General features: G+C 49.7%; 1 protein-coding gene across 1 annotated transcript in view; it reads right to left on the bottom strand.

Moving 5' to 3' along the window:
• Nucleotides 1–11,088, bottom strand: part of VSIG10 (V-set and immunoglobulin domain containing 10) — a 35,860-nt gene extending 24,772 nt beyond the window's left edge. The window contains exons 1-2 of the mRNA XM_049619879.1: nucleotides 10,653–11,088; nucleotides 4,477–4,758 (exon numbers count right to left, since the gene is read on the bottom strand). Coding sequence (XP_049475836.1) covers nucleotides 4,477–4,758; nucleotides 10,653–10,731 — 361 coding nt within the window. The 5' untranslated portion in view covers nucleotides 10,732–11,088. The remainder of the gene's footprint in view (nucleotides 1–4,476; nucleotides 4,759–10,652) is intronic.
• Nucleotides 11,089–15,540: the final 4,452 nt, after the last annotated feature.

Genomic DNA, 15,540 nt, shown 5'->3' with positions numbered 1-15,540 from the left:
GCAAAATGAGGGCTGAGTCCAATCTGAGATGTCAAGGCTTCTCCTTCAGCCACTGTCTGAGGAGGAGCAGGGAGAGGCTCCCTGATGCCCGGAGGGGTCTGGTGTTTGTCTGGGCCTCTCCTAGAACGGGAGGAAGACCTGAGATTCTGGAGGGCTCCGTTATACGTGGAACCAGAGGACATCTGTGCTACAGACCGAATGTTTGTAACCCTTCCAAGATTCATGCTGAAACCTAATCCTCAGTATGATGGTTTTTGGAGGTGGGGCCTTTGGGGGAGGTGAGAAGGCCCTAAGAGTCGAGTCCTCATGAATGGGACTGGCGCCTTCTGAGGAGAGACCCCGGAGAGATTGCTTCCTCTCTCTCTACCCTCTGCCAAGTGAGGACACAATGAGAAGACTTTATCTACAAACCAAGAAGCAAGCCTCACCAGACACTGGGTCTGCCGGCACCTTGATCTTCGACTTCCCAGCCTCCGGAATTGCCAGAAGTATTTGTTGTTGAAACCATCCAGCCTAGGTTACTTTTGTTACAGCAGCCCAAACTAAGACAGTCGGTGTCCTGTTTTCACAAACGAGCCTACACCAGTTGAGGACACTGAAGAAGTGTCCATACTATGAATCACATCACAGTAACTCAGGAAGCCCCAAAAGCTATTTGCATTTAGGGATTCTTTTTTTTTTTTTTTTAATTTTTATTCAGTTTTTAGAGACAGAGACACAGCGCAAACAGGGGAGGGACAGAGAGAGAGGGAGACACAGAATCCGAAGCAGCCTCCAGGCTCTGTCAGCAGCCCGGACGCAGGGCTCGAACTCACGAACATTGAGATCGTGACCTGAGCCGAAGTCGGATGCTTAACCGACTGAGCCACCCAGGCGCGCCTTTAGGGATTCTTTTAAAATTGGGGCGCCTGGGTGGCTCAGTCGGTTAAGCGTCCGACTTTGGCTCAGGTCATGATCTCACGGTCCGTGAGTTCGAGCCCCGCGTCGGGCTCTGTGCTGACAGCTCAGAGCCTGGCGCCTATTTCCGATTCTGTGTCTCTCTCTCTCTCTGACCCTCCCCTGTTCATGCTCTGTCTCTCTCTGTCTCACAAATAAATAAACGTTAAAAAAAAATTAAATTAAAAAAAAATAAAATTAAGTTCACATTCATCATAAAAAGGCCTTGCATTTATCTCCCTACAGGGCAATAATGAAACTAATCCACCCTCCAGTAAACTTAGCCAATGATTAATCAATGTCAGATAAAGTCATCATAAACTGGAGGGAGTGATGATAATTTTTTAAAAAGTAACAAGCTGTATTGCCATCTTACTCAGGGGTCAGAAGAGAAGATATGTATTGAGCAGACTGACATGAGGAGTTATTAATGACCGGCAGTTGGAGTGACCTGCCCATGGGAGCACAGTGAGCACTGAATAGAGCTGGGCCAAGGTGGGCGACATTTTTAATACACCCACATTCATCCCAGGCAATTCAGCAGTTCAACTACGGCATCTCCAGACACGAAAACACTGTACTCCAAAATCCTATAAGCCTCAAGGGTTGGGGGCAACCTTGGAGACCATCGAAAAACCTAGAAGTGTCCTTGAAGCCTTGCTTTTCCTCATCCTCCACTTCCAATCCCCCCCCAACAGGTCTTACTGGCCTACCTCCAAAATAGTCTGAAGCTGTGCATTGTCACCAAGGACACTGCCACCACCGTGGTTCTGGCCACCAACATCTTGTGTGCCTCCAACTGGCTTCCCTATTTGCATCGGTCCTTCTTGAGATCACGCACAGACTTTCTGCATGTGTTAGTGAAATAATGCCACACACATGCTTAAAGTTCCAGGAGTTTCCTCTGGCATCCAGAACAACCACAACAACAAAAATCTCAATTCCTTGCCAGGTATATTAGTTTCTTGGGGCCGCCTTACCAAGTGCCATGAACTTGGTGGCTTAAAACCATACAAGTGAGTTCTCTCACAGAAGTCTGAAATTGAGGAGTCAGGAGGGCAACTCTTGCTCCAAAGGGCCCAGGGGACCAAGAGAGACTCCTTCCTTGCTTTTTTCCAGGGAGCTGGCCATGGGTCCCTGGCATTCCTTCCAGCTGCATCCCCCACTTCCTGCCTCTGTCATCAGATGATGTTCTCCTTGTGTGTCTCTGCATTTTCCTCTTTAAAAAAAAAACCCAACTTTTTTTACATCTATTTATTTTTGAGACAGGGCACAAGTGGGGGAGGGGCAAAGAAAGAGGGAGGCACAGAATCCGAAGCAGGCTCCAGGCTCTGAGCTGTCAGCACAGAGCCCGACATGGGGCTTGAACTTACACACAGTGAGATCATGACCTGAGCGGAAGTTGGACACTTAACCAACTCGGCCACCCAGGTGCCCCAGCATTTTCCTCTCCTTAGGATGATACCAGTCAGTTTGGATTAGGGCCCACCCCAATGACTTCATCTCAACACAATTTCATCTGCAAAGACCCTATTTCCAAATAAGACCATGTTCACAGATACCAGGAGTTAGGACTTCAATATTGGCGGGGGGGGGGGGGGGGGGGGCGGTGGCAAGGGGGGAAGGACAAGGATATAATTCAACCCATAACACAAGTCCTACCGGGCCCTACCTCACACGTCCCACGCCCTCACACACTGGGCTCGCACCACACAGCCTTGTCTCGTGAGCACACACACCACACTCAACTCACCTTGCACTGGATATCGTTCTGCCTGGATCACTCTTATCTTTGCATGACTGGTTCCTACTTATCATTCAGCTTAAACGTCATTTCCTCTAAAAGGTTCTCTCTGACTCCCCTAATTTTTTTTTAATGTTTTGTTTATTTTTGAGAGAGAGACAGACACGGAGAGATGGAGTGTGAGTGGGGGAGGGGCACAGAAAGGGGGAGACACAGAATCTGAAGCGGGCTCCAGGCCCTGAGCTGTCAGCACAGCGCCCGACGTGGAGCTCGAACCCACGATCTGCAAGATCATGACCTGAGCCGAAGTCGGTCGCTTAACCAACTGAGCCACCCTAGAGCCCTGACCCCCCTAATTTAAAGTGTTTCGGGGGTGCCTGAGTGGCTCAGTTAAGCGGCCCGCTTCAGCTCAGGTCATGATTTTGCGGTTCACAAGTTCAAACCCCTCTGTGCTGACAGCTCAGAGCCTGGAGCCTGCTTCGGGGTCTGTGTCTCCCCCTCTCTCTGCCCCTCTCCCACTCGCACTCTGTCTCTGTCTCTCCTCTCTCAAAAAAATAAATAAACATTAAAAAATAAGTAGATAGATAGATAGATAAAAATAAAATGTTTTGGAGAATCACCCAGACTCAATGCTCTGCATAGCCCTCATCACTGTGATATCTCCTGATGCATTTATGTACTTGCTTATTATCTACCTTTCTTCCCCCACCACAGTGTCAGCTCCACGAGGGCAGGGGCCTTGTCTGTCCTATTCACTCCTGTGGCCGGGGCCTTGAACAGTACCTGGCATTGGGCTTTCAATCAATCTGTGTTGAATAAAGAAATAAGTAAATCATTTTACAGATGAGGAAACGAGGGAGCAGTGATCACACGTATATTTCTACACGGATACCCGTCGAAACCAGTGAGCAGCACACTGTCTTTGTAAAGGGCTATCGAGCACGTATTTTAGGCTCTGCAGGCCATACGATCTGCATCACTGTCACTCAAGTCTGCCGTGGCAGCACCAGAGGCAGTCAGAGATAAGATGTACATGGATGAGTGTGGCTGTGTTCCAATAAAACTCCATTGATGGCCACTGGAATTTCATATAATTTTTACATGTCACAAATATTCTTCTTTTGGTTTTGTTTTCCCCAACCATTTAAAAATGTAAAAAATACTCACAGCCTGCAGGCCAGATACGGCCCACAGATATGGCTATAGTTTGCCACCCCCCTTCTAAATTCATGCATGTATATCAACAGATAAGACGGTGTTTTTGGAACGTGCACTATGTAATATAATAGCAGCTCATGTCAAGCCCCGTGGTCAGCACTATAGCATAAGAGCACGAGGCCTTACAAGGTACGTAATGCATTATCCCCAATTAACAAATGAGAAAAACTAGTGCTCAGAGATATTAAGCTACTTCCTCAAGGTGACGTAACTTTAGGATTGGAACTCAGGCAAGACTGACTCCATCATGTCACACTCTGACTCTGGTGCACAAACGATATTAAACAGCAAGGATGATACTAACTAGCCGAAAGTAATCGCTAACTACTCTGCCAGGAGCCATTAACAGCAATTTATCTAGATAAACCAGAATCTAGTTTTCACAGGAATTCTAGGACGCAAGAATTCTTTCTGTCCCCATTTTACAGATAAGGAAATCCAGGCGTGAGAGGTCACTCGGCGAGCAGGAAGCAGAGCCAGGGATGAAACCCAGGCATCAACTCCAAAGCCCTCCTCCCTCCAGTCCAAGGCTCCGAGCGCCCGGCCAGCTGACCCCAGTGTCCCGCCACCGCACTTACCGGCCACCCGCAGCCACACTCGGAACCACCGCGTCTCATTCAGGACCTCCCGGCAGGTGTAGTTCCCCTCATCCTGCAGCCTCAGCGCCTTGATGTGCAGCGAGCTGGCATTGGCCAGAGAGAAGCGCGGCTCAGCCGGCCGGAAGCTGGAATTGGAGGACAGGAGGAAGACAGGCTCCGAGTCATTCCGGTACCAGGTCACGAGGCCCCTTGGTCCCGAGATGTTGCCACAGTGCAGAGTAACGTTCTCGTGAACCTCTCCGATGACCGGAGCCTCTAATCCTGCACAAGGAAAGGTCAGGCCGTTACTACATTTCTTCATCTCGGAACACCCTCCCTTGTGCACACTCTCTCTGCATTAGGATTTTTAAACAATCAGGTGTGTGTTTTTAAGAGCCTCCACTCTGGGGGGGGGGGGGGCGGGGATTACTGGCCAGTGCTGATTTTAATGAACGTGGGGTAAATGGCAATTGCAGAGACAGCCCCAATGTCCCCCTCCCCCACTACCCGGGCCCCTCACTGCCCTTCACCGCCTGACCGCACTGCCCTCCCACCTGACGCTTGCTCTGGCCAATAAGATGTTAGCAAATGTGATGCAAACACGGGCTTAAAAAGCACTTGTGTAATTGGGCTTGCTCACTGTCACTCCTGCCGTCACCTTGAGAAGGAGGTGCCCAGGTTAGATCCCAGGAGGAAGATGGAAGCTAGGTGTGCAGACCCCAGTGGTCCCAATCACCTGAGCTGAGGCCATTCCAGATCAGCCTTCAGCCGCTGAGTCGATGCCCCAACATGCCAGTGAGCCCAGGCAAGATCAGCAGAGCTGATTAACCCCAGCCCTTGAGCAATAAGCACTTGTCATTTTGTGATTATTATGCAGCACCTTTGTGGCAATAAATAACCGATACAGAACCCAAATGGTTTTATTTGCCTAGAAATCCAGAAGGGATGAAAGGAAGAGGGCCTGGGCTTTGTTCCCACAGTCCTTTCTCCATCTGAGGTGCGAATGATCCTAGAGTCAAAGCTCTCTTGCAGCTCCGACTTTGGGCATGCCCTATGCTAGCTACTGGGGAGCCAAGGATAAGCAATACAGAGGGAGACGTCCGGGATCTCCCAGGCTAGTGGGGAAAACAGACAATAAACTGGCAATTACAATACAGTGTGATAAGTACTATGACAGGGCCTCCGAGAAGAGGCTCCTAAGTCCAGCTGGGGTGACTGCCAGGGAAGGTTTCCTCCAGGAGGCCACACTGAGATCTGATGGACAGGTAGGAATTAGCCAGGTAGAGGGAACAGCAAGTTCATAAACCCAGACCAGCAGCAGCAGCCACAGGGCGGTGGCTCTGTTAGAAATGCAAATGATCAGGTCCCACCTCAGAACATTTAAATCAGATAAATCACCCATCTGGGTGTGGCAGTGGAAGGTAGGCTGCATTTTAACAAACCCTCCAGGTGATTCTGATGCTCACTCACGACTGACAGTTGGCTAAGGGCCACTGATCTGGCACAGACGGTCACCAGGTAACAAGAAGCAAACGCAGCCCATTTTGCTGAGAAGTGTGGAAATTTTCCAGCCCTCCCCCCGCCCTGCCCCCCACAGTCAACAACCAAATACAAAGAGGCCACAGGCACAGGAATAATCGGCAGAACCTGTGAGGAATCTTTGACTCATGCTGTCACACTCAGTAGAGGAGAAAAGTGTGATGCCAAGAAGGAGAGTGGGCTAACCCCAAGTCCTGCAGTGAGAAGGCAGCAGGGTGGGACCAGAAGCTAGACTTCTTGCCATCCTCCAGCACATTCTCTTTCCGCCACCTCGGAAGCTTCCAAAGTATGTGAATCTACGGGATTTGCGAAAGGTGGTATTTCATCACAAAATAAATTGCCTTTGACAACAGTACTGGGACAATTGAATGAAGGTGGACCCCTTACCTCACACCATATGTGAGAAATTAACTCAACTGGACCACAGATCTAAATGTAAGAGCTAAAACTATACAGTGCTTAGAAAAAAAAATAAAAGAATAAGTCTTTGTCACTTTGGGTTAAGCAATGGTTTCTCAGGACACCAAAAGCACAAGCGAGGAAAGAAAAACGGATAAATTGGACTTTGTCAGAATTAAGCACTTCTGTGCATCCAATGACACCATCAAGAAAGTGAAAAGACAATGTACAGACTGGGAGAAAATACGTGCAAATCACTTATCTGATGAGAGGTTTGTACCCAGAACATATAAAGAACTCTCAGAATTCAACAATATAAAGATAAATAATACAGCTTAAAAATGGGCAAAGGATCTGAACATATGTCTCCAAAAAGATCTACAAAAGGCCAGTAAGCACATGAGAAGATGCTCATCATAAGTCACTAAAGAAATGCAAATCAGAACCACAGTAAGGGACCTACCACGGTATATCTACTAGAATGGCTGGAATCAAAGAGAATAGCAGATTAACAAATACTGGAAAAGATGCAGAGACTGGAACCCTTCTGCATTGTCGGTAGGGTTCTTAAACGGTGTAGCGACTTTGGAAAACAGGTTGGCATTTCCTGACAAGGTTAAAGTAACAGGATGACTCAGCAATGCGACTCCTGAGTGGACATCCAGGAGAAAGGAAAACGTGTCTACGCAAAGACTTCACACGTACATTCACAGCAGTATTATTCATAATGGCCAAAAGATGGAAATGCCCATCAAATGCCCATCAGCTGATGACTAGATAAATGGTATATCCATATGGTGGGAACATTATTTGGCCATAAAAAGGGATGAATGAGTGGCATGGATGGATCCTGAAAACATTATAGTAAGTGAAAGAATGCAGTAATAAAAGATGACATATTGTGAGTCCGTTTATATGAAATGTCCGAAATGAGCAAGTCTACAAAGATAAAAAGTAGGGTAGCAGGTGTCTAGGGCTGAGGAAAGTGGCCTGGCGGGGGTGGGGGGAGTGGGGGGAAGAAGGAGGTAGTGAGGCGTTAACTGCTAACACTCAAGACTGACGCTTCTTCTTAGAGTGATAAAAACATTCTGGACTTAATTAGTGGTGATGGTTGCATAATCTTGTGAATATACTCAAAACCACTGACTGACATAGTTTAAAAGGGTGCATTTTATCGTAGGTAAGTTATATCTCAATAAAGTGGTAGAAAAATAAATAAACTGCCACCTGCCTCTGACAACCCTTCCCGATTATAAAAGAAAGAGCAACAGTGATTTGTCTTTGGCCCTTTGTATGGTTAGAAGGGGCTCCCTTTGAAAGACTGGAAGCCAGCCTGGAGCCATGGGACCTTCCACTCTCCCTCATCCTAGCTGCACCACTCCCACATGCCGGGACAGCACGGAAAAAATAAACAAAACAAAACAAAAAAACTCTAAGTCAGTCACTGGAAGGCGGAGAATGTCGTCTAATGATAGAGATTCCAAAACAGCAAGAAATCTTTCTGAAAGATCACTTGGAAAGGCAGGTAAGAATTAGTTTAAGTGATTAGGCCTGAGGACCCAGGTCCTCAGCGGCAATCCCCACAGAGGAGAGAAGACGGGCTGTAGCATTACAGACGCAGTAGGTGTTCATGAGACCTGCAGACCTGCCCCTTCCTGGGCTCCCTGGCAAAGGAAGAAAGAAAGAACTTGGAAAAACCCTGGCAAAACTTGAATCTCGGAACTTGAGCTAACATTGTCTTCTCCTCCAAGGAGCAGAATGACACAATCACAAAAGAGACCATTTGGAAGCATTCCCCTTCTCCTGGCTTCGCTCACTCCGTTCTTTTTAACCACTGAAGCTGAAGGTGACCTTGGAGGTCATTTAATCCTGAGATGCGGCAGTCCTGAGTGCTGGGGTCAAGATGAGGCAGGCTAAGTCCTCATTTTACAGATGAGAAAACTGAGGTTCACAAAGCTTCTGTGATTTACTTAAGGGCCCACACAAGTCACTGGGAGAGCTGGGACTGCCATTGAGGTCTTCATACTTCTGGTCACCCAACCAGACAAGATGAGACAATGAGACAACTGTGTCACTAGAAGCTGTCCCCACGGTATCTAGAGTGTCCTCGAATGCCCCCTCTCCCCACCCCGGGCCACCAACCTTAAATTCAGAATATGGACCCAAAAACAACATGAGCAACCACTTCCCAATGCTGCCCTCATATTATCATCATTTACAGAGTTGGGGGATTGTACCCACTTATTTTCCTACCAACTTCTCCCCAAGAATGACCTGGGATTGATAAGCTCAGGTGACAGTGCAGGCATGAAGACTGTCTAGAGTTAGGTGACAAGAGAAAGTTTTTTTTTTTCCCCCTAAGATAACTCCCAATTTGAAAGATAAACAACAAAAATACACCAAGCTACGGAAGCCCTCCTGGCACTACACACGAAGGTGAACTTAGCCTGGGTATCAAAATGACTGGGCATGGCGGTAGAGAAAGTGTCCCTGTGTGGTGAGCTGCAGACAGCCTAAAAGCTGGTTCATTCCAGTACGATGATATCAACGCAGAGGTCTGATGTCCCCAGGTCCCTGATATTCACAGAGCAGTAAACACCGCAGACAGCCAGAGAGAAGGGAACAATCACCTTTAACTTCTGGACACAATCAGTTGGAGACTGTCTGGCCTCTCCTTTTCTCCATTAGCACAGTGGCCATTAAGTCCAATGCCTGCAGGGGTCAGCACATAAGGTCCATCACTGAAGGGGGTTAGGGGTAACTACAACAGGAGAGATGGGACAAATTTGGGGTCACATGCCCTAGAGAGAAGGGGTGACCACTGCTCAGTTCCAGGTGGAAAAGTAGGCCCTGTGCTGCCAGATCATCTGATTTTTCCAGATAAACCAGAAACCTAGACTATGGGAAATTTTACTGCTTTTAAATGATTGCTGAAAACAAAACAAAATAAAATCTTTTTTAATGTTTATTTATTTTTGAGAGAGACAGAGAGAGAGACTGTGAGAGTGTGAGTGGGGGAGGGGCAGAGAGAGAGGGAGACACAGAATCTGAAGCAGGCTCCAGGCTCCGAGCTGTCAGCAAAGAGCCCGACGCAGGGCTCCAACTCACGAACCATGAGATTGTGACCTGAGCTGAAGTTGGATGCTCAATCGACTGAATCACCCAAGCGCCCCAAAACAAAAAATCTTATGAGAGCCTGACCATTAGGAACTTTTGGCACTTGCTGCTAGGAAGCTCAAAGTGCAATTCCTCTAAGAACCTACAAGAGGAGATCAGCAGTGTGAGCTGCACTGGGCAACACAGAAAATAAGGCTCCAAGTATTCTGGAAAATTACATCACCTCCTGGGCCCATCTCCTTTCCCTCTACCTGAGCCCTCACTCTCACTGCTCATCACCCTGTCCTGCACACAAAAGACATGCATTCACTGGTGAATTAATTCAAAAATGCTTTTTTAATGTTTTTTACCCTATATATTTTCTCAAGCAAAGCTCTGATCTTATTATTACAAGGGAGAGCACAGATGGAGCATTTAAGACTTTCTGCCAATCATGTCAAGTGGAAGAGGTCACGTCAAGTGCAAGGGCAAGTTTTTTGTAAGTGAAATTACGTCAAAATAAAACCGTTTTGTTTGTTTTTTAGGTGAAGTTGGAAGGCAGGGTTCTGAATGTGCTAGTCTGCACAGGTCGGCTTGCAGGGGTGTGCACGGGTGTGTTTCTCTGTGTAGGGAAAGCCACAGGTTACAAGTGTAAGGCGAGTTCAACCTTGGGCAGAGGAAGGAGAGAAAAATAAAGGAGCCTAGAGTTTGAGCCCCAACACAGCAGGTAAAACCAGAACGCAAATTTACATCCGACGCCTTAAATAAAAAAAAAAAAACCACCAAAACAAAACACCACTCTGCCCCCTACACGTGTCTCTTCAATTTTCCTATCTTCAAAATTTCCCTCTTCAAATTCCCCAATTTTCCCATCACCTCTCCGCAGGCCCTCCGCAGCCTCACTGGCTGCCCACTCCAAGGGACTGGGGCTATCTTGCCCTCCATCAGGCGCCCGGCAAAATTCCTTCCTGCAAAGAGAGCCGAGCAGCGAGCAGGAAACTCAAGACCCTCCCGGGGCGGCTGCGGGGCCGCGGCCACAACGGGCTCCCGCGGAGTCGGAGGGAATTGGGTCCCCCGGCTCTCCCCTCCCCTACCGTGGCCCGGCGAAGCTCAACTTCTCCCTCGGGATCGCGGCCCCTTACCTGCGGCGACCCAGCGGGCCAGCAGCACCCCGAGGCAGACGAGGACCTGCGGCCGGGACGCCCGGACGCCCGCGGCCATCTCGCCCCCGATGCCGGCCGGGGGCTCCTCAGGAAGCGCAGGCGCCGGCTGGGTGGACGTGCGCCCCCGCCCCTAGGGCCCCGGCCCCCGGGGTACTGAGCGCTCCTCCCGAGTCCTCGGAACGACCGAGTAGCTCCGCTTTCCGCAGCCCCCAGGAAGGATGCTTGGGCTGAGCCCTTAGTCCGGGGCTGGGAGCTGCGCCGGGCTCCCGGCGAGGTTCTGGCCCCGGAGCGCCCGGCCCGGGGTGGGAGGGCGCACCCCGCCCTCTGCGCCCGCCACCCACTCCCGCTCGCGGAAAACAACAGGAGCCGGACTCCCTCCCGCCTCCCTTCCAGGCGGGAGCCCAACTTCCTCTACCTTGGCCGGGGAGGAGGGCTTTATGCAAAGGGCGCGCGCCCGGGCGCGCCGAGCCGAGTCCGGCCCGGTCGGGGGTGGAGCGCGGAGGCCGGTCCCTCCCCGAGCCCACTGCGCCCGGGACGGCAGCCTGGAGTCGCGGGGACCGCTGGGCCGTGCAGAGCCCTGCGGCAGCCGCAGGACGGCACCCCGGCCCCCGGCCCGCCGGGCGCTCCGGCTGCACCACCCGGACAGGCGGGCCGCCCGGCTGCAGGATTCAGGGTCCCCTCGGCGTCCCAGCTTAGCTCTTCCAGGGTGCTCCCGTGCTCTCCTGTGCTCCGGGCGGACGCCAGGACCGCCATGGCTGTCCCCGCCTACCCTTTGCAGAACGAAGGCAAGTCTAAGGCAGGAGAAAGATGATCCCTTAGACCTCCAGCCAAAAGCGGCCACGAGACTCCTGTTCTCCTGTTAACTAGCTGAGACCACACAGCGAGAGCTGGGATCAGCAGAACTTGTTCTCGGAAGCTTTCTGCGCCCCCCCTCCGCCCCCCACCACGCTCAACCGCATCCAGTGTGATTCCCAGAGAGCTGAAATCCCTCTTCCCTGCCACATCCTCACCCCATCCCGTCCTAGGAAAACCAAGGTTTCTATATCCTCAGGAAGAGCTGACACTTGAAACTGCCCTAGGAGGAAGCCCCTTTAAAAAAAAAATTGTGGGGTGCCTGGGTGGCTCAATGGGTTAAGCGTGGACTCTTGCTTCTGGCTCAGGTCATGATCTCACGGTTGGTGAGTTCCAGCCCCGCCTGGGGCTCTGCACTGACAGCGCTGAGCCTACATGGGATTTCTCTCCCCCTCTTTCTCTGCCCCTCCCTGGCTTGCTCTCGCTCTTTCTAAGTAAACACAATTTTTTTTTTAAATTGCAATTAGTACAGTAAAATATTACTCTAGACTCTAGGAGGGGGGTATATGGGTGCCTGCCTTCCTGCAACTTTTCTGTGTTTGAAAATGTTCATCATAAAATATTGGGACAAAACCCACGAGTTCCTATTGATAAAAATCATTTGTTCTGTTGCCCAAAGGCCCCTTACTGAAATACTTCTTCCATGATGAAATCCTCTTGAAACTAATGAAACGTGTGCTTTGCCTGATGAACTGAGCCATAAAGTTGTACGGCTCTTCCCTTTCCCCTCTTTCCCGCAGTGATTTAACTCTTCAGCCAGCTCCTGACAGTTTTCTTCCTTTCCCTTCAGTTTTGTTGGTTCATCTTCTACCTTGTGATGGAAAGTAAATTTCATCCTCATTGACCTCTTCCTGTTTCCTCAGTGCCTGGCACCTCTTAACTACCCACTATGTATTTGTTAAATAAACAAAGGAGAGGTTCATTGGTTTTGGTCTTGGAGCTCTGCAGGCTTTTCTGACAAACTCCTGACCTCACATTCCCGACCTGAAGCTAACAAGATAGAGGTAAAATAAATAGCTGGCAAGTTTCCAGCTGAGGCTCTGGAATTTTCTGTGACCCTGGTGGTACCTCAAGAGAGGAATTGCACAGAGCCGGCCCTCCTGATATATTTGCTGAGTCAAAGGTGAGGTTCTCCTGACCAGTTAGTTCTCCACCCCCACAAGGATCAACTTCCTTCAGGATGGTTGACAATGCTGAGTAGTTTGCATGGCTGGGGACTTTTTCCAAAGCCACTTTAGAAACTTAATCTCATTGGGCCCTCCCTACAACCCTTGTGCAAGCAATCCCACTTAATAGATGAGATACCTAGAGATCCAGGAGGGTAAGCTCCAAGTCACAAAGCTGGTTGGTGGCAAAGCCAGGACTGGAGCCCATCTTTGTCCCACACCAAGTCCTGCCAAGCAAAATTCAATTTTGTCACTTATGCATGAGCTGCCATGGTCCAGATGCTTTGGGTGTTACTGGGCCAGCCGACATGGGCACGTCCCTGAACGGGTCTCAAGACAGCTCTGTAGCCCAGGAAAACCACCCACCCTCCCTGGTCTGGGTACAGGTTGTGGCCAACCCTGAGACAGGAGCTGTCAGGAAATGCCCTGCCCTGGTGTCCCATAGCATCTCAGGTGGCTCTGGACAGGAGAAAGCTCCCTGTCTAGAACAGTGACCAGTGACGTGGGGGTTCACTGTGGGGTCCTTAACAAGGTAGGGACCTTTCAGAGCCTTAGTTTTATGATCTGCACCTCGTGGGTCATTGGAAAGATAGAGTCGACTTGTAGGAAGGGACTCAATGAGGTGTCGTTAAGGCATCGACCCCCATCCACAGTCACATGTTAATCCTAAATCCCACAATCACATATTAAACATGAGACTCAAACACCTCTCTGCTCAGGCTGCTACACATGGCTGGTTTTGTTTTGTTTCCTTTTCACCTCCTGTGAATTGAAAAGTTACTGTGGCTAAGCGCTTTACTTACATTAATTCATTGACTCCTTAGCACAACCCTGAGAGGTAGGCATTCTCACTCAGGATTTACACAGAAGGCTCAGCGAGGCCAGGTAGCCTAACAAATGAATGGAGGGGGGCTGATTTGAACCCAGGTCTGAGGCACAGTTGTCTTGTTTGGTGTCTGAGGGAGAGACAGGATGCCTGACTCCATAGCCAGCCCTCCTGCAGCCTGGGTCTCTGAAGCCATCAGGTTACCTATTATTTCTGCCTCACTACTCCTCCTCTGTCCTCTCCCTGGAGGCAATGCTGAAAGGTTTCTTAGCAACAATCTGCTTCTCTGTTCCACCTCGAGATATTCTCCTGGGGGCTTCAGAGAGGGCAGGCCAGTCGGGAGGGAGCAGCTCAGGTAGCAGCCTGGCCCTTCAGTCAGCTGGGCACCCCTCACTTCAACAGGTATAAACAGGTGGATGACAGAATCCCACCCACACCCACTTGGATGGGCCTGGGACCCACAGGCTGGTACCTCAGGGGAAAAGGAACAACAAAAGCAACCGGGCTTGTTCTCCGGGAAAGAAAGCCTGATGAACCTTCCCCAGACACTCCCTCCTCCCATTTCCCCTCCTGCCTTCTGCCCAGAAGAAAAGAACCGGAACACAGAGCCTGTAGCAAGAAAGTTCCTGAAACCTGGAGAAGTTCTAAGAAGAGGCTGGCAGGATGAAATGAGCAAATGGAAACATGGAGAGCCGTCAAATGAGTCTACTATGGGTTTTTTTTTTTTTTTCCAGCTTATTTATTTTGAGAGAGAGAGGGAGAAAGAGCATGAGTAGGGGAGGGGCAGAGAGAAAGGGAGAGAGAGAGAGAGAGAGAGAGAATCCCAAGCTGACTCTGCACTGTCATTGTGGAGCCCGACACGGGGCTCGAACTCACAAACTGTGACATCATGACCTGAGCTGAAATCAAGAGTTGGCCCCTTAACTGACTGAGCCACCCAAGCACCCTGATGAGTCTACTATTTTTTTTTTAATGTTTATTTTTGAGAGAGACAGAGACAGAAAGAGAGAGACAGAGTGTGAGTCAGGGAGGGGCAGAGAGAGAGGGAGACACAGAATCCAAAGCAGAGCAGGCTCCAGGCTCTGAGCTGTCAGCACAGAGCCCGACGCGGGGCACGAACCCATGAACTGTGCAATCCTGACCCGACCCGAAGTCGGACGCTTAACCGACCGAGCCCCCTGGCGCCCATTTTTGACGGAGCCCAGCCTCTCCTCTCTGGACTCGAGACAGGAGGGTGAAGTTTGGTGTCTCTGAGAGGCAAAGAACCACAGAATGTGGAAGCCTGATCCAAACACAGAAAGCAAAATGGTGCTAACAGACGGATCAAGGAAATGGCCATCTGGTGCCCTGAGAAACAAGCAGCCAGGGACTGAAGGGAAGGGGAATGGCTCACCCACCTGAGTCAGGTGTGTTTGCACCTAGCAGTACCTGGCAAATATTTCACCACAGATTCTCTAGCTGGTAGTGAGGGGAGGCCAGGGCAGGGGCGAGGGTTGACTTGTAGTGTTTGCCAATTTCCATGGTGTAAATACCTCGGCCGTAACCAGTTCCAGGCTGTCACTGTGACGTCACTACACTGTATCTACAATCAGCTCTCCCGAGAGCCAGTACCCCTGGAAGACACCACTTTCCCCCAGTGACACAACTTCAAACTTCTGGCTGGATTTCCCAGGAGCAAAACAGATGACTCAGGTAGAAAAGACTCTTTGATCGGTCTCTTGTTCTTTGATCTCACACTCACCGATTGAATGCCATTTGTTGGCCAAAATAAATGTGATGTTCCTAACTTCCAATTGGGGCATGTAGATTCATGGCTGCAAGTATATTTAATTTGTGGCAATAGAAGAACTTAGTAAACTCAGGGTTTCCAAAGGAAACTTGGATGAAACATTTTTCCAAAGTTGACATACCTGTTTCTTAGATGGCATTTGCTTTTTCCTGATTATAAGCCTGTCGGTCTCATCATGGAACAATGAAAAACAGAAAAATAGGAAATAAAATGTAACTATGACCCATCTATAAA

The sequence above is a fragment of the Panthera uncia genome (genome assembly GCF_023721935.1).
Source record: "Panthera uncia isolate 11264 chromosome D3 unlocalized genomic scaffold, Puncia_PCG_1.0 HiC_scaffold_8, whole genome shotgun sequence".
NCBI classification, from domain to species: Eukaryota; Metazoa; Chordata; class Mammalia; order Carnivora; family Felidae; genus Panthera; species Panthera uncia.
Note: the sequence above shows the minus strand (reverse complement) of the source record. Positions and strands in the feature narration are given on the sequence as shown.